This window comes from Callorhinus ursinus, unplaced genomic scaffold (assembly GCF_003265705.2).
Source record: "Callorhinus ursinus isolate GAN/ISIS: 27379988/994484 unplaced genomic scaffold, GSC_fseal_2.0 scaffold8, whole genome shotgun sequence".
NCBI lineage: Eukaryota > Metazoa > Chordata > Mammalia > Carnivora > Otariidae > Callorhinus > Callorhinus ursinus.
In genome coordinates, this window is record NW_027397070.1 from 70424901 (window position 1) to 70445704 (window position 20804).

General features: G+C 52.0%; 1 protein-coding gene across 1 annotated transcript in view; it reads right to left on the minus strand.

Moving 5' to 3' along the window:
- Window positions 1-4320: 4320 nt before the first annotated feature.
- Window positions 4321-20804, minus strand: part of MOK (MOK protein kinase) — a 55606-nt gene continuing 39122 nt past the window's right edge. The window contains exons 5-12 of the mRNA XM_025869335.2: window positions 12709-12787; window positions 12534-12582; window positions 10364-10542; window positions 8723-8824; window positions 7549-7722; window positions 6880-6994; window positions 4971-5171; window positions 4321-4892 (exon numbers count right to left, since the gene is read on the minus strand). Coding sequence (XP_025725120.1) covers window positions 4581-4892; window positions 4971-5171; window positions 6880-6994; window positions 7549-7722; window positions 8723-8824; window positions 10364-10542; window positions 12534-12582; window positions 12709-12787 — 1211 coding nt within the window. The 3' untranslated portion in view covers window positions 4321-4580. The remainder of the gene's footprint in view (window positions 4893-4970; window positions 5172-6879; window positions 6995-7548; window positions 7723-8722; window positions 8825-10363; window positions 10543-12533; window positions 12583-12708; window positions 12788-20804) is intronic.

Below are 20804 nucleotides of genomic sequence, written 5' to 3' on the forward strand. Positions count from 1 at the left end.
CGGAGACAGGAGCTCGGACCCTCGCAGAGGCAGCTGTCACCCGGAGTCGCGTGCGAGGACCCACGGGGCCCGCTCGAGAGGGTGCGCTCTGCCATTCACCCAAAGAGGCGGTTCCCGTTTTTAAATCCTTCTTTTGGGGCTGCAGTAAAAAATAAGAAAGGGGATTTTCTTGCTTTTTACTCAGAAGTTCAGTGTAATTAAAATCTCGTATATATCTATATAACCTATACATATATATATAGTGTAAAATAAAATATTTCTTGGACAAGAAGTCCCCTTAAACTCAACTGTTACAAACAGTACTTCACTCTGTTTTTGCACTGTTTTTATACGTAGGTGGTCAGAGACAACCTGGAATGCACTCGTGAAGAAAGCTGTTGCTTTCTGACTTAAATCTGTCATTCAGGAGGATGGATGCTGCAATCATAGATTTTTACAAATTGGTTGCACTTAAAATAGTTTAATGCTATTAGGGAATTACTTTAAATATGGGTCTCACAGACTCGCGGCCCTCCAGGGTGTTGAAGATGCTCTTTTTAATCTTAACATTTATTTTAATACTGTTGTTTCCAAAGCAGGCAGCTCTGTATTAGATGTATAAATGATGTGATTGTGCTACTGGGGGACATGGTTACTTCACCAGTAATTTCCATCTTTTATGAGGGACATTTCTAATTCATGAAAAAATTAATATTAAAACTATCTTGAATATACCATTGGTTTAGCTTCTGTTAAGTTGACTCAATTTTCAATGTGACTTTTTGTTCAATTAAAGTTTAGTATAAAATGGGATGCGTCCTTTTTCCACCCCGGTCCTGGAAGCCCGAGAGCGGGGCTCATCTGGAGAGTTCTGTGGCTCCCGGCTTTAAGTCGCTGTCGTCGCTGAGAGCCCGTGACCACACGTGCATCGCGGCGTCCGGGGAGGCCGGCGTGTTCTGTTGGCCGCGGGGACCATCGGGGGTGGGTGTCGGGTCGAGACCAGCTCGGGGGCAGCTGCAAGCACAGTGCCGCCCGCACCCGAGCAGAAGGCCGTCACTTTTACCGACGTCCGCAGCTGCACCCTTGGGAAGCATTTTTATCTGGTGTGACCAAACCACGAAGCGTCCAAGCGAACACGTTAAGTCGGGGCACGTCCCACGACCGAGGCAGGAAACCGAGCGCACGCCCTCCGAGAGCTGCGCGGAGGCCCCGGGTCCCCGGGACAGGCGCTCCGCGGTGGTGAAGGCCACGACATAGACGCCTGTCGTTCTAGCGACAGAGTCAGAATTTATCAGTCGTCTACATTCACAATGACCTGCGTATTAAAACCGCACATTCTGGATGGTCTCTCTGTCATGGGCACCAAAGCGCCGGCTTCTAGGCGTGTCGGTGACGCACAAAACCCCGCGCATGCAGGTCCAGGGACACACAAGGTGGCCCACATACCGGGGCAGGTGAGCAGAGGCCGCCCTTGAAAACGGAGTCCAGCGTTCGTCTTGTGACCCTCCGGGGCAGGGCGGGCTCCTTTTTCTATGAAGGGACAGGTGGAAATCTGGTTGGCACGAGGACAGCGGTCACGTGGGTGAAAATTCAAGCTCGGTTTGGTCAGACGCCCCGGCTGTGCTCCCCCCACGTCCACATCCTCAGGGTGGGCGGTCCTGGCTCTGCGCCCCCTTTGCTCAGGCTCTGGAGCAAAGCTGTCAGGTGGGCCCCGATTTGCTGTCGACGCGTCTGTACTAGGAACAAATCTATGGGCTCTTGTAGCAAGTAGGCCAAGGTGGCTTCCAAAATCAGACTGCCTTGTAACTGCCCCCCGCGCCCCCACGGGCGTGCAGCCCCCGGCAGGCCCCAGGCAGCCGGCAGCCGGGCCACCCTCGAAGCCAGGGAGGGCGCAGCACGACTTGCGAGTGCTCTTACGTGCTGCCTTGAGCTTCCGTCCTTATTTGGGGCTCGTGAAGGCGAGCTGCGCGCCCGTGGGGACAGGTCTAAGGGAAGCTGGGAGGAGGCCGATGCTCCAGGGCGAGTCAGCGAGCTTGGTGGCTGCCACGTGGCGGCCAGAGGAACACGGCAGGCCCCGGGAGCGGCCTCCGCGCAGGGAGGCGGGGGGCAGGGAGCCGCAGTGCCCAGGCCACTTGGGGGGCGTCCCCGCTGCCGTTTCTGCTCCACAAGCAAGTTCACACGCTAAGGTGCTGTCAGCAGTGGGACCCTTGGACCAGTGCACCAGGCCACCCCTCTGCCCCGGGAGCAGCTCGCGCCTCCTTGCCTCGCGCCCTCTCGGGCTGAGAGCAGGAGGCCCGGTGGGTGAGGAGCGGAGGCTGGGGCACCGGCAGGTGCTCAGTAAACACTGTGCAATGAGCCGACTTGACAGGGTCGGGGGGAGCATGACTCTGACCCCACTTCCCTTCTGGAGCTTTGTCGCTCGGGAACAGCCTTGCCTGCAGAGGCTCAACTGGCCTTCAGGTCTCCTTCCCCGCCTTTCCAGTCTGGAGTGAGCGGACACCCACCAGGGCTCTGGCAGCAGGCGGAGGCAGCCTCCCAGCACAGGGCCTAGAGGCCAGACACAGCCGGAGCCATTCAGCTGCCCGGGGACTGGCTCCCGTGCTGAGAGCGGGTGGGGGGCTGCAGGGACGGCAAAGCGTGGCCAGACTACCACCCTGCTCCTCCATGGAGGCTGGTGCACAGGGCTGGGCCAGCTGTGCCCGCCGTGGGGCCTGGTGTGGCCGGGCTCCGGGCTCCGGGCTGACGGCTCCGCAGCACTTGTATTCCAGAGACCAACGTGCAGCCAAAAGAGCTTCATCTGGTGGACAGGTCACACCACCCCCCAAGGGCCTGGCCTGCCCCAGAGAGGCCCTCCATGGGGAGGGACAAGTCGGCTTTCTCAGAAGGTATGCAGGAGAACTTTAAAAGATTTTCCCTTCAAATGTTATACACTTAAAGGGGTAACAGTTTTCCTAAATACACAAATTCTTGTCAGTCCTTAAATGTGTCCTTAGGGCCCGTCCTCGAAGACAGGAGCATGCCCCCCTGAGCCGCTGCCCCTCCGGGGCCTGGTTCTCCGGCAGCCTCCCCTGCCTGGGGTCAGAGTACGGGCGCACTGGCCGTGCAGGGCCCTCTTCAATCCCAGGAGCCCGCTCCCGTCGCCTCTGGCCGCCGGTCTCCCTGGCCTTCCCGCTGCTGAGCCCCAGCACCACCTGGCTCTGGCCTCCTCCCTGCCTCAGCTCCCAGGGGACCCGGAACTCCCAGATCCTCCTCGGAGGCAGAGTGGCGCCCTGCTTGTCCCCCCAGTGCCCCCCTTGCCACAACAGGGTGTTAAATGGGTTCAAAGGAAGCTCTTTCCAGCCCCTCCTCATGTGCACCCAGCTCTGAACATCCCCGAAGCCTTGTTTCTTGTCTTGAATCTGCCCCTTGGGCTCCTCGGCCCCCATGTGGCCCACGCCCATGCTGCCTTGCACTCAGCCACACCCCGCCCCTGTAAATGCTGGCTCCCGCCTGCCCCTCCCGAGGCTGCTGTATCCACCCCACAGCTGGGCCGGGCTGGGACTCCTGGTTCTGCTTCACCGCCTGGCAGGTGGGTCAGAGGTGGTGGCCACAGGAGAGCGTGTGGAAGAATGTCACAGATTTGTCTTAAAAGAGGGAACAAGATTTCCCTGATGCCGAGTGATGCTGGGGAACAAGAAGGGGCGCCTGCCTTTGGCTCAGGTCATGATCCCGGGATCCTGGGATCGAGCCCCCACATGGGGCTCCCTGCTCCGTGGGGTGGGGAGCCTGCATCTACCTCTGCCTGCAGCGCCCCCTGCTTGTGCTCACACTCTCTCACTGTCTCTCTCTCTCTCTCTGTCAAATAAATAAAATCTTAAAAAAAAAGAGGGAACAAGAAGACAAATACTAACCTGGGAAATTTGCTTTTTCTTAATGTTGTAAGTTTGTGAAGGCGAGGACAAGAAGGGGTCATTATGCTACATCCCAAGACAAAAACGGGCTCAGGAGGGTCTGGCATCTGCCCAGCAGGAGGGCCAAAAGCGCTGTCCGGAAGCAGCACCTCTACTCACAGGCGAAGCTGGGCCTCCGGAGCTAAGGCGAGGTGGCCGGCGGCCGCGGGGAAGCCCGGCGCTCCGACGTGCCTCACACCTGGCAGCCTCGTCCGGCTGCAGCTCCCCAGGGTACCAGGGCCACGGAGCACCCTGGCCGAGCCTCTGTTTAGTTCTTACTGGCTTTTCACGTGCCACAAAATTAAGCTGTACCAAAGCCTTCCCAACAAAATAAATTCCCCAAATATGCTCACAAGACCTAAAATAAAGAAATGCATGTCAGGACACACGTTTAACTCAGAAAATATTAAAATATTGTACTGACAGCTTATTCTTTAATAAAACTCCAACAGCATAATCTGTAAACTGTGACGTGCCACACAGTATCAGTGACGTACCCAAGAAGGCACGACGCGCAGAGCCCGTGCTGAAACCAAGCCTAAATAATACAGTATATAAATTCTGATTTCTGTTTTGACTCAGATAAAAAGATTACAAAATATTTTCTGCCCCAAATTCCTAGGTTACAAAAATGAAACAAAAGCCCAGAATGGGGTGGTTTTACAAATGTATTCAACTGGAACATACAGGACCTGTGCTCTCAGGATGCCAGGCGCTGCAGGCTGGGGGCTCCAGGCCAGGTGGGCGCTGGCTGGCCTGCGGGGCAGTGGTCTCGGGGCTCTGCGAGGGGGACACGCCAGGCCTCTCCCGGAGCCCTCCATCCGAGGCTTGGTGGCGATCCGCAGGGCCCGGCCTGGCCGCGCCTGGTCTCGTGCTCCGGGCAGGGGAGCCGGCGTGCGCGGCTCGGTAGCCTCCGCCCTTCCTTTCGATCGTGGGCAGGCGACACTGCTTCAGGCTGGGCTTACTGTCCTTCTGCGCATCCGTCTGTTAAAGGGAACAGCAGACGCTCAGCGGGGCCGGGCCGAGAGCTATGGGCTACGGGGAGCTAGCGCGACGGGCTACCTTCTGGTTGGCGCCAACACACTTGGGGTGCCTCAGCACCGGCGCTTTCCTGTCGGCCCCCGGGCTGAACACGGAGTGCAGCGCGGGGCTGGAGTACAAGGGCAGTTTGGTCACTCCCGAAAGCTTCAGTCTGGGCAGTTCCATTAGGTAGGCCGGTCCTGGTCTCTTGGGATGGTCCTCCTCTGGCTTTAGGGACTGTTTCTTGAAACAAAACACAGGTCGGGTGAACGTACAATGATGTCCCCTTTATGGAAATTAGGAAAAACACAAGAGGCTCTTTTGCATGACTTTCGCCTAATGGAACTTGACCAAGAGGTGTGATCGTACGGTGACCAGACGGTATCCCTGCCACCCAGGTGACGTGCTGCTCATCGGAGCATCCCCCCTGGGGGAGGGAGAGCCTCCACACTGGAGTCTGGGGCCTGGTTCTCCCCCACAGGGCAGCCGACCGTAGCCTGACCTGGCCTGATGCCCAGGAGGCCACTGACATGGTCACAGCAGCGTTCCACGGGCCACGGCGGTGCTGGTGGCCCTGCTTGAAGTCCAGAAGTTGGCCAGATCTGCCCGCAGTGTTGCTCTAGTGTGGCTGGTGACCTAAGAATTTTTTTACCTTTTTTTTTTTTTTTTTTAAAGATTCTGTTTATTTATTTATTTGAGGGGAGGGAGAGAATCTCCAGCAGGCCCCCTGCCGAGCCTGGAGCCCAATGCGGGGCTCGATCCCACGACCCCGAGATCACGATCTGAGCCGAAGCCAAGAGCTAGAAACTCAACTGAGCCACCCAGGCACCCCTGCATTTTTTAACAGTTGCATCACAGTGTCCAAAGTTTTACTGGGACAGAGCCCCACTGGTTCATTTACAGATCATCCACGGCACCAGAGAAGAGGGCAGCTGTGATGGGACCTTATGGCCCCAAAGCAGGGAAGGCCTCCCAGGTAGCCCCTCCAGACACGGGGGGACTGTGGTGGGTGCCGGCAGGAGTGACACAGCCAAGTGTCTCACTGGAGGGAAGGGCTGAGCAGGGACAGCAGTTGGAAGGCAAAATGAGAGAGGTTCAGGTGACTGGGGAGGAGGGTGTCACCGTTTGGGGCCTAAACAGCTGAAAGGGAGCTGCCTCCATCCTTAAAGGGAAGGCATGGGGAGAAAAGCAGGTTTGGGGGGAGAGACTGGGAGAGTGGGTCTGAACCACTCCGCCTATTGGCCAAATGGAACCATCAGGCAGGCGGCTGAACACAGCAGTCTGGAATTCTGGAGAGCGGCCTGGCTGCAGATATGTCGGTGACCTCAGCTCCTAGCACGAAGTGACATGCAGCAGATGCTGGGATGAGTGACGGAAGGGCACAGTCACCACACGGTGCGGTGCCAGCCCCCACATGGAGCTGGGAGGGGGCTGAGCAGCGGGGACCACTTGGGGCGCTCAAGGATGAAAAGACTGCAGAGGGAAGCTGTTGTTTCTAAAGCAAACAGTGTGTGCCCAGGCAAGTGCTCATCTGGGGCCTGCTGAGCGTGTGGGGACCTGTCACTGGCTCGCTGGGTCACCCGGGCCGGTTTAGCTTCTCTGTGCCCCCTGCTAGGGTCAGTCAGAGGGCACAGGGAGGTGACAGCTGCCAAGCACTGTGGGAGGGAACTGGGCCCCTGCGTGTGGGAGAATCCCGCCTGGCCTGGCCTGCACACACGGGACGCTGCTGTCCCCCCTCAGCGAGGGGGGCAGAAGGGCAGGAACCATCGAGCCAGGCTCCCTGTGTCCTGGCACACAGAGACCTCAGGGGCACAGGGTCAGGCCTCGAAGACCGGTGGGGCCGCCTGGCCTGGTGTGGGGGGGGGGCGTCCTCCTCAGAGACACGGGCTACCTGAGGGCATCCAGTCCCAGCTACAAAGGCCATTTCCAGCTCCCTCACTTCACTCAGTACCTGCTTTCTGTCCTCCTCTGAAGTGTGCCAACTGTTACTGAGAAGTTCCGAGGCCACAGGGTGCTCTGGAAAGAAGGCTTTCCTGAGGCTGGCCAGAGCCTGTTTCTCAGCCGCCCTGAAGGGGAGGAGAGAGGGCGTGCTCCCCTGAGAGAGTGCACAGCACGACTGCATGTCCCTCTCCTCATTCCCAGGCTGGTCTATCCTGCGTGCTCACTGCCTCTTCCTTCCCACGTGAACTGTGGGCACGGGCCTGCCACGGGCCTGCAGCCCCCGCGCTCACCGCCACGCTCGCCCTGGCAGGAGTGCCTCGAGGTGCGGGATGAGACGCCCTCAGGCAGCTCCCCCCATGCGAGGTACCAAGGTGCCCCCAACCCCACAGCGAGCTCTCCTTGCTGTCACTGCTGTGCGCCAGGCCCCTCCTGGAGTCTTAACCACTGGAGCCTCGGCATCAGCCTCAAAACAGCCACTGAGCCCTCCTCGTGCCCTGCCGAGGGCCACTGACCACCTCCTCCTGGGAGGCCACACCAGAAAAGAGTGAGGGGGACATCTCGGGGGCACCCAAGTTCAGGATAGAGCTGTTCCCGGACCCACCCACTCCCACTTGTGCCCCCCCAGGCCTCAGCGGCAGCACCTGCCACCCCTCCCCCGCCGAGCTGCACGGGAGCCCACCTCTGTTCTTGGAAGTACGGATGCTGCAGGGCCTGGTGGGCAGTGATTCTCTCATCGGGATCATAGGCCACCATTGCATGCAGGAGGGAGAGGCATTGCGAGGACAGACTGGCTGTCAGTTGAGGTATTCCTGATCCCTTTTTAAAAGGAAAATCAAAACTCATAGCTCTCGACCTGTATTAAAAGCCCAATGATAATAAACGATCATGCCATTATTTAGAGCACTTGGCCAGGCATCATCATGATTCTACAGGGCCCTGCACCGATGACAGTTTCTGCTCTAAGAAGGGGTGTGACTGCACAGTCGTCCAAACCCAGAGAATGTACGGCAGCAGGGGGACCCCTCATGTGAACTGCGGACTCGGGGTGACGATGATGTGTCAGTGTGGGCTCATGGATGGGAACCGATGCACCACCCTGGCGTGGAGGGTCACGGTGGGGGAGGCTGTGCAGGCCCCTCGGTGGTCTATGGGGAATCTCTGTACCTTCCCCTAAGTTTTGCTTTGAACCTGAAACTGCTCTAAAAAATAAGTGGGGCGAGGAGTGTGAAATCTGTTGTGCTATCAATGTAAGGAAACGACTTTTCCCCGAGAGGACTAACAACATGTTCTTACCTGAGAAGAAAGAGATAAAGCTTAAAAGGGGGAAAAGGAAGAATCCATAATAGTTGTCTCTCCTTACCTTCCCAGGGCCCAGGAGCTGCCCACCCGCTGCCCCACGGGGCTCTCCCTCAGAAGCCCCAGCTACCCAGATTCAGCTGCATCTCTGACCAAAACCAAACCCTAACCAGTCGCGGTCTGGGTGTCAGTGTTGCTGGCAACAGCCACACGAATGCCTCACCACCCACGGCCTGTATGTGGGAACCTTCTCCGCCCAAAGGTCTCTCAGTCTGGGGTAAATATTCAGAGGACAAAACCTGACCGCCAGGCCCTCAGCAAGACCATCTGAACTCTTCTGTGCTGCTGGAGGGAGCGCGCCCCTGGCAGGACCCCTGGGGGACCACAGCCCCGAGCAGCTGCCGCGTTGCCTCCCTTCAGCGGCAGCGGGGACCCAAGCAGACAGAGGGCCTGCAAGGGCAGGAGAGGCGCAGCCTGGGCCCCTCGGCTGGCTGCCACCACCAGCCTTGGCAGGAGGCAAGTCCACAACGGGACTCTTGGGCACACATCACACTTACTGTTTGAACTTGGTGAGGGTCTTCTCGGCAGGGGTGCCGATGACGTCGTGGATTTTTGAGATCTGGTCCAGCTCGTTGGCTCCGGGGAAGAGGGGCTGCAGACTGGAAGAACGGCATGGGTCTGTGGTTAGGGCAGGCCACGGCTCTTCCTCCCAACGTCCCCTTCTGCCGGGCGGCTAGCTCACACGGAACCCCAGGACACAATCCCCCGGGTGTGGCCCTCCTTGCCAGCTACGGGCTTTCCGTTCCCCTTCGGCTCGGGACTGTTTCTCCTTTCCCAACAGGGGGTGTCATTCTAAGAGATGGCCACATTCCTCTCTGTACACCCTGATATCTCCGTGGCAAGACACGTCGCCTCCGTAAGTCTCCTGTCACAGGGGAGGTTTTCCAACAAAAATTCAGGGTGGATTGGGTCTGGTTTTGGTGACAAATGAAGTCCAAGAAACGTTTTGGTTTTTGGAACTTTTACGGATTTTGGAATCGTGGATGGAGGATTTTAGGCTTATGTAAATAAATTCAATTCGCATGACAAGCCACAAAGAAGAGTTGAGAACAGCAGCTCCGCACAGGAAAGCATCCATGGCTGCAGGAGACAGGAGGAAAGCCCGGGCAGGCAGGGAGCAGCTCTGACACTCGGTGGGTGGGGGTGGGGGGGGCAGGGTTGCGTGTGTGTGTGTGTGTGTGTGTGTGTGTGTGTGTGTGTGTGTGTGTGGCGGGCCCCCCACAGGCTGCCCTGCACGCTGGTGAGACGCTACCAGCCATCACGTCCTCCACACTGAAGTCCTTTACCACCCGTAGGGGTTTTAGTGCAGCAGAAAGGACTGTCTGTCGGTACTTGAAGCTCAATGAAAGTGCCACTCAGCTCTCCAAAAATAACAAGCCGATTATCAATAGGTGTGTCCTGAAGGACACGCATGTCCGTATTTATGAAGTGGGCAGCTGAGCTGGTGAGAGCAGACGACCCGAGTCCCCGCCTATGATGCATATCACCCAGATGTTAAATTCACCTGCTTGTCCTTAACTGTCCACTCCAAGCAAGTGAATGCTGGCCCATCCCCTCTGTGTGAAGCTACAAAGGCTGGGGGGTGTGGAGGCCGGGGAGGAGGTTAGAACTTGGGGTTTTCTAGAATCCAGCTGTGCCACAAGGTGATCCATCCTCACGCTTTGACCAGAGCATCCCACTTGATGGACTATCTCTCTTAGGGTAGGTCCCAGGAGCAGGGGCGCTGCTCACATATCCCCATGGCAGGCCCCACAAGGTGGCAATAAGCACATTTCTACTCTGTCCCTGAACTCACGAATCAATCATTTCACTGATGAAGCCAAAGGGGGAGGCCTGCCGGCCTACGGCCAAGTTATGCCAGTAGGAAAGAAGTAACTGATACTACTCTGTGCTTTGTGACAAGCAAACAAGGAAAAGTACTTGACAAAAAGGAAAATGAAAGCCTGGTACGTTTTCTGTCAAGTTAAACAGTCACATGGGCAAGACGACTGTAAAGTCTGTCTGGTAAAGGAAGGGCCTGGCATGAAGCCACGCGGTAGGCAGGCCGAGCCTCGCCATGCGGCCTGCTTCAGGACATGCGCACAGAGGCCCGGTGGCACCAGTAGGGTTCTCCCACACAAGGCGGGCCCCAGCTCTACCTGGCGATCTCGTAGAACACGCAGCCAGCGCTCCACAGGTCCATTTTGTAGGTGTAGAAGCCGTCGGTGAGGAGACACTCTGGGGCACGGTACCAGCGGGTAGAAATGTACTCTGTGTAGGGCTGCTTGGAATAGACACTCCGGCAGGATCCAAAGTCCCCTAACTTCAGGACATCCTGCTGCAGGGACAAATGACATCTCATCAAGCAGCTGTTATAATACAGACCACTTCAAACAGTTACACACCAACGGGAAAATTACTAGCATCGAAACTAGCTTATAAAATACAAATTACGGGTCGCCTGGGTGGCTCAGTTGGTTGGGCGACTGCCTTCGGCTCGGGTCATGATCCTGGAGTCCCGGGATCGAGTCCCGCATCGGGCTCCCTGCTCAGCAGGGAGTCTGCCTCTCCCTCTGACCCTCTTCCCTCTCGTGCTATCTCTCATTCTCTCTCTCTCAAATAAATAAATAAAATCTTTAAAATAAATAAACAAATAAAAAATAAAATACAAATTACTTCATAAGCACCCGCAACTGCCTCTAACAGATAACGAAGTGGTGTTTCTATTCAGTGGGATACGTTTACAAATATTCTGGCTATGTTTTACAAATATTTCCAAATGCCTACAGGTTTTGGAAAATTTTAAGTCACAGCATGAGTCCACAAATGAATTAAACACCATAGTGTTTCGTTTGTCTCTAACTTCCCAGCAGTCCAGCTCTGCTGGCAACTTTGTTCTACACCGCGGGGGAGGGGGGGCGGTTCTCTGGAGCCATGGGTTCTTTGGAGCAAGTCAGACAGACCAGGGAGACACGTTTCAGGATACCTCTTCAATTTTGTTTATCCCTCACATTCAGGTAATAACATACAGGCTGTCAATAAATTTGGAGCCTCTGGTACCTACCCCTACAGCAAACCTTCAACACAGCACGTTTCCTAGCCAGGTTATCAAGAAACTTCATTCCAACAGCCTTTCACCTGATCCCATTACCCAGTGCATCATGTCGGACCTCCAACAAAATTGTACATTGTGTTAAAAGGCAAGAAAAACAGTCTGAGAGACAAAGCAAGCATCAGAACCAGTTTCGGATATGGCACAGATTTAAGGATTTTGGAATTACCAGTCAGGGAATTTAAAATCACTATGAGTGATCTGTTAAGGGCTCTAGTGGAAAAAGTAGATGATGGGAAAGCTCAGGGAAAGTTCAGATGGGAAATGCAAGCAGAGGGATGGAAACGCTAAGAAAGAATCCAAAGGAAGCACTAGAAATAAAAACCACTGCAACAGAAATAAAAATGACTTTGATAAGCTCATCCACAGGCTAAACAATCAAAGAAAGAATCAGTGAGCTGGAAGATGCTCCAACAGACACTTCCAAACTGAAATGCAGGGAGAACAAATAATGGCAAAAACAGAGAACAGCCAAGAACTGTGGGACAACTTCAAAAGGTGTGGTATTCACACTACAAGGTGGACAAATGTCAGAATGATGACGCTGAGGGAAAAATCCAGACAAAGAGCACATACTATAGATGCCATTTAGAGAACATTCTAGAAAGTGCAAACTAATACATAATGACAGAAAGTCAGTCTTTGTCTGGGGACAACGGACAGGAGGGATGACCAAGGAGCACGGGGAACCTTCCCGGGGCAAGAGGTCTGCTTACTCGGCTTTGACAATGGCCTCGTGTGTGTGTACATATTCCCAAACTTACCGGGCTGCAGGCTTCAAGTATGTACAGTTGACTTGGCTACGGACTGGGACAGACCTGAGCGCAAATCCTGACTCTTCTACTTTCACATGCACAGTGTTTGGAAGGATAATATGAATGGAGTTTATTTACCTATTATTTTTTTTAAGTAGTGTCTACACCCAACATGGGGCTTGAATTCATGACCCTGAAAGTCACACGCTCCACTGACTGAGGCAGCCCGGCGCCCCTGGGGTTTATTTTTGCCTATAGTAAGAGAAGAGTGCCTAAGATAATTTCCTTTCAGATGTACAGTTGTGTTGATGGCGCTTATTAAATAAACCACTTTTTCCAACTGGGAGAAAACAACAGCATAACAAACACGGTGCCCAACTATCTGGGATTGAAAGCCTATCTAGTAAAAAGGTTTCCCATTCTACCTTTCTTCTGATATCATTTTTTTATGGAAGTTCTTACCTTTATTAATATATTTTCTGGCTTTACATCTCTGTGAAATATTCCACTTCTGCATTCAATATAAAAGGAAGGATAAAATTAATCTGTGCCTCATTCAAATTCTTTTACATTGAATTTTTAATGAATGTTAATACGTTTTATCAATTTGAGAGATGCCAAGTCTCCAAGAGCATACCTGTGCATATGATCAAGGGATTTACATAACTGGTACATATAGTGCATAATCTTTTTTTCTGACAATGGGTGTCTTCTCCCTGTGCAATCAAGGATATTGCCAAATATGGTTACCAATGATACATATCCCATTTTTTGAAAACAAAAATAGAATCCAACAATTTTATTTAATGATGTGTGAAAAATCTAAAAAACAACCTTTAGTGGGGCACCTGGGTGGCTCAGTCATTAAGCGTCTGCCTTCGGCTCAGGTCATGATCCCAAGGTCCTGGGATCGAGCCCCACATCAGGCTCCCTGCTCAGAGGAGAGCCTGCTCCTCCCTCTCCTCCCTGCTCCTACTTTCTCTTACTGTCTCTCTCTCTCAAATAAATAAATAAAAATCTTAAAAAAATAAAATAAAATAAAAAACAACCTTTAGTAATTTCAGGAAATATGGAGTGTACATACTAAACACACTATTTAAAATTCTACATACTGGCATGATTTCATGTAAAATCCCCCATGCATGCATTCTGATCACTACAGTCGTACTAAGTAATAAGCACTAGAGTAGTTTGGTCTGATAAACCCCACTCGAGCACCCCTCCCCCACCAGTGCAGGCCTTCTGGAACACGCCCTTTCGAACTGTTGATTATGGAGTGTCAGGAGTCACTTGAAAATCCAGGGTTTTCCTCAGCTTCCAGTCTGGATTTTTTTTTTTAGATTTTATTTATTTGAGAGACAGAGAGAGCGAGCATGCTTGAGTGCAAGTGGGAGGAGGGACAGGTTCAAGCGGACTCCACCTCACATGACCCTGAGATCATGACCTGAGCTGAAACCAAGAGTCCATGCTTCACCAACTGAGTCACCCAGGTGCCCCTGGAGATTTCCATTTTAGAGGGGGAGGGATCACAGTTCCACAGAAGTGTGTTTGTAATGGAAGAAGACCCAGGATTGCTTTGCATTTCACAGCCCACTCTCCTCAGAGGGGAAGCAGCCATTGTTTGGCTTCCGTCTGCGCGTGCACACCCGCTCACCAGGCCTGGCTGCCTGTGGGGTTTTACGTCCTACAACTCTTAACACCACACTCCAGCATCACGGTTATCCTTGTTTCAGAAGATGTCACATTTTACTTGATTTTAACTTCCAAAGGTGTGCATTTTTATTAAGTTTTAAATCTGAAAAACAACCATTCTCTCCTAACAATCCAGAAAACCACTTTCCCCTCTGTAAGCACATATCCTATTTGACATTTTTGCTCCTAAGTTTGCAATTTCTGTTGACAAATAAATTTATTCTTTTTCTCTCACTAGACAAGAATGTTTTCTGTTTTTTTTTTTTTAAGATTTTTTTAATTTATTTGACAGAGAGAGAGAGAGACAGCGAGAAAGGGAACACAAGCAGGGGGAGTGGGAGAGGAAGAAGCAGGCTTCCACTGAGCAGGGAGCCCAACTCAGGGCTCCATCCCAGGACCCTGGAATCATGACCTGAGCCGAAGGCAGATGTTTAAGCGACTGAGCCACCCAGGTGCCCCAGGAATGTTTTCTGTTAATAGAAAGTAATTTAAATTACAAAATGTCTAAGTACAATTAGCTTTTTCATAATACTGTAATCTTTTTATTCTGTTTCAAATAATTTATCACCCACTTTCTAGAATTTAAAAGAATTAAATGAAGACTTAGTCATCTTTCCCTAACTTGAGTAATTCTGTAACTTTATATTGAATTCCTATCTGTATAAAGATGAAAAGAAAGCAAAATTTCTCTTCTCCATCACATGTGCCGTTGGATGAAGCTTCCTGAAATCTGGTTCTTGTCCTGTGATGGGGTCTCACTGCCCGCTGAATTAACCCGGCACTCGGGAACCCCTTCCTCCCAACCAGGGGCTCTCAGGCTCCAGGGGCAGCTGAATCCCCTGGGGGCTCGTGAAGACACAGGATGCCCCCCTGCCCCTCTGCCCCTAGGCCTTTGGGGTCCAGCAGGTCTGCCTTAGGAACAAGTTTCCAGGTGTGGCTGCCAGGCCTGGACCCTCATTCTGAGAAGCACGCCCACCACATCCCCGTTTACTGAATGCTCTCGCCACATTCACCTGTAGATGCTCATCTGCACATGCCTCCAAAGCTCTCCTGCTTCATGGCTATGCTCAGGCCGTTCTGTTCTAGGAGCACCCTTCCCAGCCACCCAGACCTTACAGCATAAACTGGTCAGGACAGTCATCTGAACTTGCACTCAGGAAGGTGGAGTCTTCTAGGGAAAGTCTAACCCACCTAATCATCACCTAGGGATGCTTCAAAATGGCAATTCCCATGGGGCGCCTGGGTGGCTCAGTTGGCTAAGCCTCTGATTCTCGATTTAGGCTCAGGTCATGACCTCAGAATTGTCTACCTGTCCCTCTGCCTCTGCTTGTGCGTGTGTGCTCTCGCCCTCTCTCTCTCTCTCAAATAAATAAAACCTTTTAAAAAATAAAAAATAAATAAAAATAAAAAGGCGATTCCCAGCTCCAAACCCAGACCTAATGAATCACAAAACCAAATATATGGGCCAGGAATCTGCATTTCTCGACTGCCCTCAGGCCCCAGTGAAAGAGTCTCTGGGTGCTGAGTCTTTGTTCCCCTGACACACATCCACCCAGGGCCCTGCAGGTAAGGACATGGCTCCCCCGCCCCCATGCCCCTCCGGGAGAATCTCTGCCTACATGTGGGGGCTCCCGAGGGAGCGAGGTGCAGTGTGAACTGTGTGGGACCTTGGTCTGAATAATCGCAGAGTCCACACCCTTGACCAAGGGGGGGCTGCCTACCCATTCTCTCCAACGGTTTTTCAAAAACAAGATCCTAACTTTCCAGGCCCGAGACTCTATCTGGTTCCTAACAGATTCTTGTTCTCAAACATCTTGAAACAAATAGGAGAATTAATAATCCACTCATAAGCTCCTGTGTGAGTCTTCCTAAACACCAACAGACCATGAGCAGCGCCTCGGGACCAAGTTAGTTTTGGCAAGCTAGTTTTTTAACCAAATATATCCTCGTTTAGAAGATTCTACACAATGTCATATACAATACCCAAAATGTAAAAAATATTTCCAGGAACACAATGATAAACGGCGGCATTTGTTGCTGGGACTAACTGAAGGAATGTGGCCACCAGGGTTGTCTGCACCGTAACGGAGTATCTCACACACACCCCTTCCCACAAGAGACCCCATCTGCAGGCCTGTGCCAGGCTCTCCCGTTCAGGCTTGGAGGGCCATGCTGAGGTCCAGCATGGCACATCAAATAAATGGTCTACCACACACACCTTGGCCCAGAGGCTGTGCCCATGGCACCAGGCATGCACACACTTGCCACAGCATCTTCCAAAGGAGCAGTTTGCATTATGGCACACGGATCTGAGGTTAGAGACCCCGCCCTGCGGGGGGTAGACGGCAGGATGTCAGCCTCAGCTGGAGCTGGAGCCTGAGCCATCCCCCACCCCCGCACCCCTCCCTTTCAACCATGGCAAAGCTCAAGGACAGGTCCTCCAGCTCTGCTCTATGAAACCAGTTCATCCTCAACAAGTGCTGGAACGTCTGTGACGTTCCACTTCCTCACCTCTACCACGGAGGCGAGCACACGGGACAGGAAGCCCAGGTGGTCCTGCAGAGCACATGCACTAAGCAAGGTTAACATAATACTAATGAGAAGGAGGACAGCAATCTGCGTGTACTGAAGACTGTGCAAGGGGCCACTGGTCTAAACATGGCACGCATTACTTTACTGACTCCTCACAACCACCTGAAGACTTAGACGCTAGGATCATTCCCATTTCACAGACTAGGACCAAGGCTCACAGGCCTGACCCAGAACTGCCATCCTCAGACACGCAGGACAAGGGCGCTCTGTGCTGCGGCCACACAGCCAAACTGCAGCCACACTTCCAGAAGCAACAGCATCAAAACTAACAGGATGGTGGCACGGGTTTGGAAGAAAATTCCAGCAACAAAAAGGCTGCATCATTCACACCTTGTCTGAATGGCAGAGACCTATCGCGTAAGGAAAATAAAGACATCGATTGTTGTGTCAAAATGTTTCAAGGAAGTGTTAGGAATGCCAAAAACAGATTTATTTCATTTCCACTTTCCTTTTTTTATATACACACGAAAGTGATCTGGGTGGAAACTGTCTAAAGAGATCCAAAGAGCTCTTTTAGTAAGAACAGAAGTAAAATTGCTAAGTAGATAAGAAAGCTATGTGTCAGAGGCGATTGGCCGTGTTTCCTCTTCTGTTAGTACATAAAAATTACAATCAGTAGGTCAGATTCATGAAATATAAAAATACAACTAAACTAATCTGACAACGGTAACGTTAGGCACACCAGTCATGTCGCAGAAGGCACACCGCCTAAGCTCCTCACGGATATGGAACTGTAATGCTACGTTTACAGTCAAACCACACTTGTTTTGCTTTTTCCTACTTGGTTCATTCCCCAATTCATGGATTTACTTCAGGGTGCCCACCCCACCCACAGCCTCTGAAAGGTACAACCCTAAGGGGACAAGGCCGGCCCACTGGACCTGTGACAGCCAGCATTCCAGCAGGGGGCCAATGACCGGGACTGCTGGGCCTCGCCCATCTGGTGCCAGTGGAGGCTCCCAGGGTCTGAGCGGCCCCGTCTGCCAAGAGAAGAGGGGAGGGATGAGCAGAGGAGGAGAGGCGGGGGACCACGTGGCTCTGCCGGGGGGTCAGTGGTGGCCTTGACAGTCAGACCTTTCCTGGTTCTGAGCTTCCTGCAGGAGATGTGAGGTTTTACCATAAACTCCCTCTTTCGTATGGGAACTACCTGAATGGCACGTGCTCCTTGCGATAAAACCAACCTACAATACCCCGTATCTGTAACCATCAACTAACTGCTGGACAACTAACACTGGGCCACACAGGGGACAGTGCTGAGCCCTAAGAGGACACCGAGGACGGAGCCAATAAGGCCTCGCTGCCGGAGAGCAAACGGCCCGGTGGACAGAGTGGGACAAACAAGGAAGCAGATACAAGGAAAGGAGAGGGAGATGCAGCGGGGGAGGGAAGGGGAGGTGAGGGAGCAAGCCTCCAAGGCTCTAAAGCAGGCACCGGAGGGTGGGGGCACAGTGACCTAGCCATTCACAAAGCAAAGTGATTTAACTTGAAACAGTTAAAAAACAAAATAAAAACAGAATCAGGTATGAGTTAAAACAACAGATGCCTCTTGGGGTGGGGGGACGCCTGGCTGGCTCAGTGGGAAGAGTGTGCGACTCTTGATCTTAGGGTCGTGAGCTTAAGTCCCACACTGGGTACAGAGATTATGTAAATAAGTAAAACTTTAAAAAATAAAATAGATGCCTCTATAATCAGATTATTATCTTAACCAGTTTTTCCTATAAACTCAAGACAGCCTTTTCCACTGTAGGTGGCAGATGCCAGGCACCATATGCACAATGCACCCAAATAAACCAACTAGGATTGCTAGTGGTGTGGCTGGTGCCCAGGCATGCCAGCTACTCACTCCCTTCCATGAAGGCACTTCCCTTCAAAGGCTGTTTGGCGGGCAGAACACCCTCGCCAGCTCTTTGTTGGTCTCCCCACCACCATTCTTGCCCTCACGGCTCACAGTGGAGAGCCATCCCAACCCCGATCTCGCAGGCTAAGTGTGAAAGTCCAAAGCAATGTTCTTCGGGTTGCTTGTAGCTGGCAGCTGCAGATGTGACGGGGTTCTGCCTAAATCAGACCACTCAGGGAAGAGGATTCAGGCCCGAGTTACGAGGGCAGACAAGAGAAGGGAGAGCATCCAGTGTGAGCGCAGATGGTGATGAAGGCGGCTTCCTGACTGTGCAGAGGCAGTCGCCTCCCTGACAGCCCAATCCTGCAGAATCATTTTCAGAAGCTGCTTCCTGGATGCCACATCCAGAGCGTCTCTTCAGCGTCTCCCAGCGACTCTGTGAAGCCATCCATATCCATACATCCATTGCGGTTAAACTGGCGAGAATAGATGCTGTTGTTTGCAGTTGGAAGAGATGACCAATACGTCCACCTATGGCCCATTCACTCTTTAAAACATTCTTTAAACAGAAACATCCTTCTAAAAAGCATAGTCCATGAACTGATACTGGTCCAGGGCTGTTTGTTACTGGTTTAAGAGATGACAAAACTAAGAGCAACCGGGAACTTTTATGGCAATTCAACATTGCTGTGACATCCAAGCACATCATCATTTTTCCAGTATCTAATTTTTATGTATTTTACAAAAGTTCTGGTCCACAACAGATCAGGGGAAAAAATGAACAAAAAACTGTCTTCCACTATAGATAGATTTAGAAGCGCTGGTCTACACCAATCAAAAGATGCTTCTCCCCTGCTTTAAAATCCACTAGTGCTTCCTGTTGAACTTAGAATAACCTGAATTCTTGGAATAACCTGGCCCTACCCACCCCACTGGCCCCTACCTACCTCATTGCCTATAACTCTCTTCCTTGTGCTCCAGCCACACTGGCCTCTTAACCTCATGGTGGCCTCAGGACCTTTGCACTAGCTCTCTCTGTCTGAAATACTCCGTTCCCATCACTCTGACATATGACCTGTTTTATTCACTCATAACACTTATCCCTGTCTCGAACTCTTTCTTGATTTACTTGTTCGGCGTCTCTCTCTTCCTCAGAGTGTGAGCCCACGTGGGTGACACCATGTCTGTCCCCACTGTGCCCACCTCCAGAGCAGAGGTTGGCAGGTAGCAGTGAATGAGACATCCTCTCCCTCATTTGCCTCCATCTGCCACTCCTCCAGGTGAAGCTCACAATCATCTCTGCCTCATCTGACACCTACTGGGCAAAGAGAAAATTGTCCCAAGCAATTCATTTCCTCTAATGATTGTGATTTTCATATAGTTTCTCTCTTCAACAGACTCTACACTCTTTATCAAAAAACGCATCTTCGGGGGAGCCTGGGTGGCTCAGTCGGTTAAGCGTCTGCCTTCGGCTCGGGTCATGATCCCAGGGTCCCGGGATTGAGCCCCGCCTCGGGCTCCCTGCTCCACGGGGAGTCTGCTTCTCCCTCTCCCTCTCCCTCTGTCCCTCCCCCGTGTTCATGCTTGCTCTCTAAGTAAATAAAATCATTAAAAAAAATAAATCTTCTATTCTTTTTTTCTACCTTCACCAGATCTTGCACATCAATGTGCATCAAGTAGACAGCTCAATAAACCCTGTGTGGTCATCCTCTCATGCCATTAATTGGCTCTTCGATATCTGACAGGGCTAGTCAATATTCTAATCATCTGAGAGTAGTCATTTGAGCGAAATGAACTGTCCTTCTAGTAGGAAAAGCTTTAGTGATCGACCCAGTTTTCAGTAAGTCAGTGTCGTCATCAGCAAGAACAGATAATTAGCAGGTGCCTATTCACTGGAGGCAGTGAGCAGGGGGCCAGCAGGGGGACCCAGGGTAACGGTAGAGCGGGATGGTTAATGTTCCAGTCAGACTGGAGTGTTAGTTCTGGCTCAACTATTTACTAATAACTGAACCTTGGGTTCTCACTTATACCTTGAAGCCTCGATTTCCTCATCTGTAAAACGGAGATGACAATGAGGAGGAGGAGGAGGAAGCCAGGCACCGTGGGTTATCAAGAGGCTGTATGTATGATGGTTAAGGACACACACTCTGGAAGAGGCTGTCCAAGTCCAAACCCCATGTCCACCACTTACTAGGTACACAACCTTGGACAAGTTACCTCTCTCTGCCTCCATTTCTCCATCTTTAAAATGGGGATAGTAACGGCGTCTGCCTGAATGGCTGTCGTGAAGGTAAAATGAGTTAATTCCTACAAAGGGCTAAGAAGAGCACCTGACAGGTGGTCGGCGTTCATGAACTGTTGGCTGTTAGAGTGATCACTGTATCTCATCAATTCTCAGGCAGATTTTTTCCCTCACATTTTAACATCTCTGAAATCATGATGCAATATTGCAATATTTAGTATCTTCCAGTGAATGCCTGCCATTTTCCCCATCTTTTAACATCTCTAAAACTAGGGTACCCCTGACAGCATCTTAGACTCTGTGCACTGAGCACAGCACTGGCGTATGGAAGACACTCAGCATTTATGTGATGAGCGAATGTCCATTGATC